At 37.3% G+C, this 10,000-nt stretch overlaps 1 protein-coding gene across 1 annotated transcript in view; it reads right to left on the bottom strand.

Annotated features, from left to right (window-relative positions):
- The window catches only part of LOC144977168 (acetylcholine receptor subunit alpha-like), a 40,633-nt gene that overhangs the window by 28,513 nt on the left and 2,120 nt on the right, over positions 1-10,000 (bottom strand). Inside the window, exon 2 of the mRNA XM_078922046.1 lies at positions 7,590-8,008. Within this exon, the coding sequence (XP_078778172.1) occupies positions 7,590-7,880 (291 nt within the window). The 5' untranslated portion in view covers positions 7,881-8,008. The remainder of the gene's footprint in view (positions 1-7,589; positions 8,009-10,000) is intronic.

Genomic DNA, 10,000 nt, shown 5'->3' with positions numbered 1-10,000 from the left:
TTGTTATTTTATTATTATTATTATTATTATTATTATTATTATTATTAATTATTAAATGGTATAAAGAGTTTCTGACCTATAGACCGCAATGTGTAAAATTGGGTGAACATATCTCCAACAAAAGAACGTTGTCGAACGGATGTCCCCAAGGCTGCGTGAGTTCCCCAATCCTGTACATCTTATACACCAACGACTGCAGACCATCCTTTGAAAATTGTTTTATAGTGAAATATGCAGATGATACTGCTATTCTTGGCTTATTAAAAGATAAAGTTACCGAAAAGAATTATTTCAAACAAATAAATATATTCACCGATTGGTGTAAACAAAATCAGTTTGAATTAAATGTTGAAAAAACGAAAGAACAGGTGTTTGGTGTAAAAAATAAAAACGACTTAAAGTGTGTGGCGATCGGTAAAGATGATGTTGAGATAGTTGACTATTTTAAATATTTAGGAATAACCATTGATAGTTCACTCAATTTCTCTCAACATATTAATATAATATCTAAGAAAGTTGCTCAAAGATTATACATCCTAAGGAAATTGAGAACATTTCAAGTAAGGAAGAAAACTATGTTAAGAGTTTATGACTCATTGATTAAAAGTGTAATTGCGTTTGGCTGCACCATATGGTTTGGAGGATGCCGACTTAAGGATAAATCAAAAATTTCAAAATCTATCAAAAATAATAAACCATCCTCTTGATGGAGTAGAAAGAATTCATGGAAAAGCAATAGAAAGGAAAGCATTCTCAATTACCAACAATAAAAACATATTTTATACCATGAATTTAGTCTTTTACCATCTGGGAGAAGGTTTGTCAGATTAAATGTAGAACTAACAAGTATAAATCAACGTTCGTTCCATCAGCAATAAAAATTTTGAATATTTCATATGGTACAGAAAAACCAAGGATTGATTCGTTGACTGATTAACTGATTAATTTATTTAATGTAAGATTAACTGACCAATTGATAATGATGATAATTTGTGGTGTCGAATTGCCACAATCGTAACAAATTGAAAACGAAATGAATATGTTTATGTTGTGTATATCGCACGTGTGAAAGAAAGAGAGGAAGAGAGAGAGAGAGAGAGAGAGAGAGAGAGAGAGAGAGAGAGAGAGAGAGAGAGAATGAGAGAGAGAGAGAGAATAAGTAGGAGTGAAATATCTGTTCAATGTTACAGTTTCGTTTAACGTTATAACAAGTGTAACTAAATGACAAATTGCCATATTTATGGACAATAAAGATCTATTATTTATTATTATTATTATTATTATTTATTATTATTATTATTATTATTATTATTATTATTACTTTATTATTATTATTATTATTATTATTATTATTATTATTATTATATTATTATTATTATATTATTATTATTATATTATTATATTATTATTATTATATTTTTATTATTATTATTATTATTATTATTATTATTATTATTATTATTATTATTATTATTATTATTATTATTATTATTATTATTATTATTATCATTATTATTATTATTATCATTATTATCATTCTTCTTCTTATTATTATTATTCTTATTATTCTTCTTCTTATTATATTATTATTATGTAGTAGTAGTAGTAGTAGTAGTAGTAGTGTAGTAGTAGTAGTAGAGTAGTAGTAGTAGTAGTAGTAGTAGTAGTAGTAGTATAGTAGTAGTAGTAGTAGTAGTAGTAGTAGTAGTAGTAGTAGTAGTAGTATAGTAGTAGTAGTAGTTTGTAGTAGTTGTAGTTGTTGTTGTTGTTGTTGTTGTTGTAATAATAATAATAATAATAATAATAATAATAATAATAATAATAATAATAATAATAATAATAATAATAGTCGTAATAATTATAGCCGCTGCACAGGGGAGTTCTCCGGTACTGGGTCAAGAACTCGTGTAAGGCCTCACTGGTATTGAGGCTGGACTTCCTTAACGACTTTTTAAATGACTGTACCAGTCTCTCAGCTGCACCGTTGGTCTCTGGATGATACGGGGCTCCCTATAGGTTTTGAATACCCCGGCTCTCATAGAAACTGGCAAACTCAGCTGACGAGAAGCACTGCGCATTATCAGTGACGATGGTATATGGGTAGCCAAAATGCGTAAAATCCTCGTCCAGCTTTTGAATCGTCGCCTTCGTGGTGATGGATGTCATCTGGTGGACACACGGATATTTGGAGTATGCATCCACCATCACGAGCCAGTTGTGTCCTTTGAAATTCACGGCATGGTCGATATGGACACGTTCCCATGGTTTGTCGGGCATAATCCATGGCTGTTTTGGAGGCATGTTTTTGGTTTTCAGCACACGACATGCATCCTCTGGTGGTGTTGACAATCGTTGTATCGATTCCAGGCCAGTATACAGCTGTTCTGGCTAGCTGTTTCATTCGCTTCATTCCAAAATGGTCCAGATGTAGTACTTGAAGAATGCGTTCTTGAAGCTTCTTCGGAACCACCACACGATCACCATAGAACAAGCAACCATTCGATGATGTAAGGATGTCTTTAATTCTGGACTCTTGTTTGTTGGGTGTCATCTTCTTTGGTCATCCTTCTTCCAAGTATTTGAAGACAGCCAATAGCACTGGATCGTCCTGGGATTCTTTAGACAGCACATCAGGGTGAGAGGGAGATACCATCTGAATGGCGCAGATTGTTGACGAATCATCTCCGGTCTCTCGTTTGTCGAATATTTGGTCAGGTCCTGATGGCAAACGGCTCAATGCGTCGGCATTTCCGTGGTCCGACGTCTTTCGGTACTCGATCAGCGGCTTGTGGTCTGTCACCAAAAGGAATCTTCGGTCAAATAAGAACTGGTGAAATTTGCTCAAAGCAAAGATGATGGCCAATGCTTCTCTCTGTATTTGGCTGTATTTCCGCTGACGGGCGGTCATCGTCTTCGATGCGTTAGCAATAGGTCGTTCACTGCCATCGGAGTAACGGTGAAACAGGAGAGCTCCAATGCCAACTTCTGATGCGTCACACGAGATTCCAACTTCCAACGATGGGTCGAAATGTGCAAGTACGGTATCAGATTGAAGCATTTCCTTGATCTTCCGGAAGGCAGACTGTTCTTCCGGTCCCCATATCCATCTCACGTCTTTCTTTGTCAGACGATACAGCGACTCCAGTGTTGTAGAGATATTGGGCAAGAACTTGCTGTAAAATTGCACTTGCCCAAGGAAAGATCTGAGGCTGGAAACATTCTTTGGAGCTGGCATGCTTTGAATGGCATCTGCTTTTGGACCTTTCGAGACGCCATATCTAGACAGGTAGTGTCCAAGGTACTCCACCCGTGGTTGGGCAAAGGCACATTTCTCGAGTTTGCATCGAAGGCCCAAATCTTGTAGACGTTGAAATAGGCCTCTAAGGTTACGTAGCTGCTGTTCAGCGTTGTCTCCACTGACGAGTATGTCGTCCAAGTAAGCAGCAACGCACGGCAGACCTTAGATCAATCTGTCAATAATCTCTTGGAAGTAACCAGGAGCCGACTTGATTCCAAACGGTAGACGCTTCTGTAGCAAAACGCCTTTGTTTGTGCTGAGGGCAAGTCTCTTCTGCAACTCTGGACCAAGACAGAGCTGGTTGTAGGCATCTGCGAGGTCGATTTTTGTAAATCCATAACCACGTCCAGGCTTTCTCATTGGATCCTCAGATGGAGGCATGGGATGGCGATGCGGTTCCAACTGAGGATTCACGGTCACCGAGCAATCTCCACAGACCCTGATGCTAGGTCTGTTTTGTCCAGGGGCAATCTTCTTCTTTATTGGTACGACAGGAGTACCATAAGCGTTGAACTTGGTTAACTGCCAAACGCCTTTGGAGATGCCAGCTTTTAGCTCTTGGTCCAAATCTTCCTGGATTGCAATGGTACTGCCCGAGGTCGGTGAAAAACTGGAGTAGCGTCTGGTTTGAATTTGACCTCCAGTTCGAAGTCTTTAAAGGTTCCCAACTCGTGTTTGAAAAGGTCTAAAAACTCAGAGCAAAGCTGTTTGCATGCCTACTGAAGTGACCAATCAGGTTGAGTGTCGCTTGTCACTGTATTTATGATCTCTCTGCCGTTGGAATGAATGAGGGGATCCACCGACAGTCCAAGATCATTAATCGCTGTTCGGCCAAGGAGATTCAGGTCGAAAGTTGTTACGACAAACTTATGTCTAATCACGCTTCGGGTTCCGGAGATGTTGAGGTCGACAGGCTGGCAACACCAATCACTAGGAGGTCTGCGTTGGAAGCACAACGGTGGTGACAGTGCAGGCCGTCGTAACTTCTTCCAGGTCTTTTCCGAAATAATGTTGTCCCTGGAACCAGTGTCAACCTCGAAAACGACTGACACGTCGTTCAAGTAGCAGGTCTTCCACAAAGGTCGGGCCGCATTCCATTTGACCTTTGTCACCGTCTTTACTCGTTGAAGTTGACTTCTCTTCCGACAGGCAGACTTTATGTGGCCCTTAATGCCGCAGTGGTGGCAAAGGGCTTCCTTGAATCGACAGGCATCACTTGAGTGGTTCCCGAGGCACCGGTAGCATCGGGTTTTCTGGTTGTTGATTTTGATTGGCGGTTGATCTTTGGAGACGGTTTGTTATTCGCCGTGGGCAGATTACGAGCCGGATTACGATTGGGCTGAACTTAAAACACATCGGCATTTGATGTGCCGACCGTCTCTCTGGCAACTTTTCCAGCCTCCTCCACTTCTGCGGCGATCTGAATGGCTCGATTGAACGTCAGCTCGTCGTCCTTTACTTTGAACAAGGCTTTGATGGTAGCCTCGCTGTTGATCGAGCAAAGGAATCGAGTCCTCATTGCCTCGTCCAATGGGTCCTAGATCGAGGCAAAATCACATGTAGCTGCCTCTTGCCGAATTCTGGCAACTAACTCGTGGACAGTCTCTCCTGGCTTCCTTTCTGTTCGTGTCCAGAATTTGTAACGCTCCCGAACAACGAATCTTTCGGGGTTGAAATGGTCAACCATGTGCTGCTGAATCTCATCCATCGATAATTGGTTGACGTCCTTGGGAGGAACGCTCTGTGAAGCCAGGTTTGCCAGAAGCTTGAAGATGGCACAGGATTGGTTGATGAGAAAATTCTCCGCAATCCTGTCCGATGGAATGGAGTTGGCCTTTACGAACGTCTGGAAACGTAACCAGTAGTCCATCCACAGCTCTGCGTTTGAATCAAACTCGCAGAACCGGGTGTTGGTCACTGACGACTTGGGTCGATCCATCACCAAGGCCATTAACGTTTCCATCTGTTGACGCTGCATCTCTATCTGCTGTTGTTATTGGGTCATCTGATCACGCGGTACACAATAGCCCAATCAGTTCCTCGTTGGTCCATGCTGCTCGTGTAGACATAACGAAACGTCCAAAGCAGCCAATGAGGGATCGTCCTTCTTCGTCTGGAGGCAGGGCAGGCAGTCCCCTTCGTGGGACGAGTCGGTGCTAAGTAAAGCTTAGCGAGACAGGGATTTCATAGCTGGAATCCTCGTCGCCAGTGTTGTTCACCAAACGCAGTGCACACAAAGACTGACAGGGAAGACACTCATTGGTAGCCAATCAACAAGTTGATTTATTCAAGTTCTTTTAAATCATCTATCACAGACTTAGTAATATTAAACATGGCAGTATAGAAATATACATAAGCAGGAATATACGTAATGTAATATAACGTTAATGTACAAGTGTAGTTAACTAATGATACGAATATAATGCATTCTTAAAATGTATTCAATTGTGACATTATTAATAAGCAGTTAAATGTAATTCAGTGTATTATTCATGGAAGTATGATATTAGTTATTGCAAAGGGCAATAACTCAATAATGACAATACACCATAACAATAATAATAATAATAATAATAATAATAATAATAATAATAATAATAATAATAATAATAATAATAATAACAATAGTAGTAGTAGTAGTAGTAGTAGTATAGTAGTAGTAGTAGTAGTAGTAGTAGTAGTAGTAGTAGTAGTAGTAGAGAAGAAGAAGTTAGTAGTAGTAAATAGTAGTAGTAGTAGTAGTAATAGTAGTAGTAGTAGTAGTAGTAGTAGTAGTAGTAGTAGTAGTAGTAGTAGTAGTGGTGGTGGTGGTAGTAGTAGAAATGGTAGTATTGCAATGGTAGTAGTAATAGTAGTAGTTGTAGTTGCATTATTATCATTATTATTATTATTATTAGTAGTAGTAGTAGTAGTAGTAGTAGTAGTAGTAGTAGTAGTAGTAGTAGTAGTAGTAGTAGTAGTAGTAGTGGTCGTCGTAGTAGTAGAAGTAGCAGTTGTAGTCGTAGTAATAGTAGTAGTCGTAGTAGTAGTAGTCGTAGTAGTAGTAGTAGTAGTAGTAGTAGTAGTAGTAGTAGTAGTAGTCGTAGTTATAGTAGTGGTAGTTGTGGTAGTAGTAGTAGTAGTAGTAGTAGTAGTAGTAGTAGTAGTAGTAGTAGTAGTAGTAGTAGTAGTAGTAGTAGTAGCAGAAGTGGTGGTGGGGGCAGTATAGTATTAGTATTATTATTATTATTAGTAGTAGTAGTAGTAGTAGTAGTAGTAGTAGTAGTAGTAAAAGTAGTAGTAGTAGTAGTAGTAGTAGTATAGTAGTAGTAGTAAGTAGTAGCAGAAGTGGTGGTGGGGGCAGTATAGTATTAGTATTATTATTATTATTATTATTAGTAGTAGTAGTAGTAGTAGTAGTAGTAGTAGTAAGATATATTAGTAAAAGTAGTAGTAGTAGTAGTAGTAGTAGTAGTAGTAGTAGTAGTAGTGGTGGTGGTGGTGGTAGCAGTAGTCGTAGTGTTCAAACACGAAATATGATTTGAATATTTGGCAAGAAATTCACCGCATCCTACTGACATGCATTTTTAATTGTAAGAATATTGTCTAATGACTAATTGTCAAAGCCATCACTTCATGTAATTGGTTCCTTTTAACATTCGACTTCGTCTTCTTTTTGGAGGCCTACACCACAGTACTGAAGACAAATTATGCTGCGCTCTGTTTTAGACGTTCAATACTTATACGAATTTGATCATGGTTAGTTGCCGATACGTTTTCATCTGTGAATACGGTCGCGGCCTTGTAGGTAAATGCTTATTTTTGACTAGTCTCAAAACGGTGTTATGTCGTTGTAAGCCAAATGATGAATACTGGATTTTAAGTGTAACGTACAGAATGTGAGTTAAAATAAATATCTCCATTGAAGGAGAGAGTAATCTTAATTCTGATTATGTCTCACTTTAAATAACATATTCTTCATCAATTTCATCACGACAATCTTCAATCTACCAGAATTAAATGTTTAATTTGTTCTTATCGTCAACGTTGCAAGCACACCTTTACTTTATTCTGCTGCATTGACTTTTATTGTCAACAAAAAATATTGTATCATCTGAAATGATATTTCAATATTGCAAAATATGCCCTAAGCATCCTTCATGAGACCTATAGCTAAAACAATTTCAGTTTCGATTATTAGCATCTTTTCCTTGTAATTTCTTCTCATGATTGCTTAGCTCCAGTGTGTGGAGATTAATAAGTGAAAATCACATTTTCTAATGCAAAGCAAAAATAATAAAACCAAACTCACCTGGTCTGTCCAGGCCATTCCTAGAAACCCATTGACCACGAATTTCTGTGTAATGGCATTGATCTCCACGATGGCTACAATGTCAAAGGTCACGTTTACCTGCAAAACTTTACCCTGGTCGACGATGGGTCGGATCATTGTTTTGTAATTGCTGTTGGATCCGAGTTTATCGTCGTAAAGTTTAGAGACATCTTTATACACCGCTCCCTCACATTTGAAAAACAAGATGACAACTACCCATGCAGTAAGGAAATAAGATCTGATATAATTGTCCTCTTTCTTCTGGGTCATTTTTTCAAGAGTATGTATATGAGGTTCAGATTTTCCTCTTCAATTATCTAAACAATCCCAAGCAATTGTAAGCAATGTTCTTACGATCAGCAAATTCGGAACCCAGGGACAAAATTGAACACTCTGTGCTGGAAAATAGATGAAATTTAAATATACTATTTAAAGTAGTCCAAATGAAAACAACTCACTATATACTTTTATGTAATTCAGTCTCCAGAAAAGTTTAAAAGTTAGAGATGCAGTTTCAATAGTTGAATTCGTATGAACGTAATATTAACACCAGTAGTAGTAGTAGTAGTAGTAGTAGTAGTAGTAGTAGTAGTAGTAGTAGTAGTAGTAGTAGTAGTAGTAGTAGTAGTAGTAGTAGTAGTAGTAGTAGTAGTAGTAGTAGTAGTAGTAGTAGTAGTTGTTGTTGTTGTTGTTGTTGTTGTCGTTGTTGTTGTTGTTGTTGTCGCAGTAGTAGTTCGCAACATAAAAGTCAGATTTTTTAGTAATGGCGCGTGTTTTTCTTGTTTTTCTCAGCTGTCCCTTTATCAAAAGTTGAAAAAAAAAATTAAATTGTCTCAACCTCCAAATCAATTTGTATTCAGCGGATATCGATTTTGCGCCGTGATGATACCATATCAAAAAGTTTTCTTCTTTGAGACCTCGCAATTCTACTTTAAAACCGCTGTCATAAAATTAGAGATTTTACACTGTTAAATATGTAAACATGTTACGCACCAAGAAGTCTGAGATGAATTCGTCGCTTTTCCAAAAAATCTCGCGTTGACACGATGGTTCCGCTGGTGATTAAAAGTTCACGCTATACTATTTTCCGAATAAAAACAATTCGCTTTAAGTGTTATGAACTTACAACTTATGTAGTTTGAATTAAATTTTGAATTTATGATTTATTGCACATGATCTACATCGTGTTGCAATTACTGAAGACTGATATAAAATCTCTAGCTATAATTATATGAAATAATGATTATAACTCAGAATTGTCAAATTAATAACGATTGCTGTCTATATAACTTTGGAAAATGGTACCTAGTTTTTTTTTTTTAAACCTGTAAGCTCTTAAACGATACGACACAGAATCTCTCTCAGTTCCACTTTCGTAACGCTGAGAAAAGAATTCTTCTTGTATCTATCAATAAGCCATTAAAAAAGGATGACTGTGGAATTGGAATTTCACAATCAATGTGTGAGATTCGCGGGTCATCTTACAGAATGTGCCCATAAGTTCTTTGTTGTTGTTGTTATTGTTGAACACATATAGATATTTTTGGAAACACCGTATCATAAATTGATGAAAGTCTACTTTTGATCAGTCTACATTAAATCTATGTAACCCTCTTTGGCATAAATGCAAGCTATTTCTCAAAATCTTGAAATCAAAATAATGTCGGAACGCGTAATGTTAATTTTCATCAGTAATGTGTATTGATAGTTATAAAATGTAGATGTTTCTGATAGTTAAGGATTGCCATTCGTTCCTTCATATTCAGATACTGTATGTACGTCTTATAGTTTCAATTAACCGAACATTCCATTTCAACAAATTCCTTCAAAATGGATAGGCGGAAAAGTCATGATTTTGATACTGTAAATCATCTATGAGTTTCGATCCTTTCCAGTTATAGATTTTAATATAGCTGTAATCCTGTCCTATGGTTTTAAAATTCATGAATTATTTTTTTATTATTTACGACAAATTGATTCAGAGGTTCATACACATTTTTGCAGCTGTACATTGAGGGACAGATGAGAAGAAGACGCGCCACTAATTTAAAAAACGGACTATCTATAGTAATAATAGCAATAGTAGTTGTAGAAGTTATAGTAGTTGTAATAATGGAAGTGGTGGTGGTGGTGGTGGTGGTAGTAGTAGTAGTAGTAGTAGTAGTAGTAGTAGTAGTAGTAGTAGTAGTAGGAGGAGGAGGAGGAGGAGGAGGAGGAGGAGAAGTAGTAGTTGTTGTTGTTGTTGTTGTTATTGTAGTAGTAGTAGTAGTAGTAGTAGTATAGTAGTAGTAGTAGTAGTAGTAGTAGTAGTAGTAGTGTAGTAGTAGTAGTAGTAGTAGTAGTAGTAGGAGTAGTAGTATAGTAGTGTAGTAGTAGTAGTAGTAGTATAG

Source organism: Berghia stephanieae, chromosome 7 (genome assembly GCF_034508935.2).
Source record: "Berghia stephanieae isolate SIO BIC M18660-M18661 chromosome 7, UCSD_Bste_1.3, whole genome shotgun sequence".
NCBI classification, from domain to species: Eukaryota; Metazoa; Mollusca; class Gastropoda; order Nudibranchia; family Aeolidiidae; genus Berghia; species Berghia stephanieae.
Note: the sequence above shows the minus strand (reverse complement) of the source record. Positions and strands in the feature narration are given on the sequence as shown.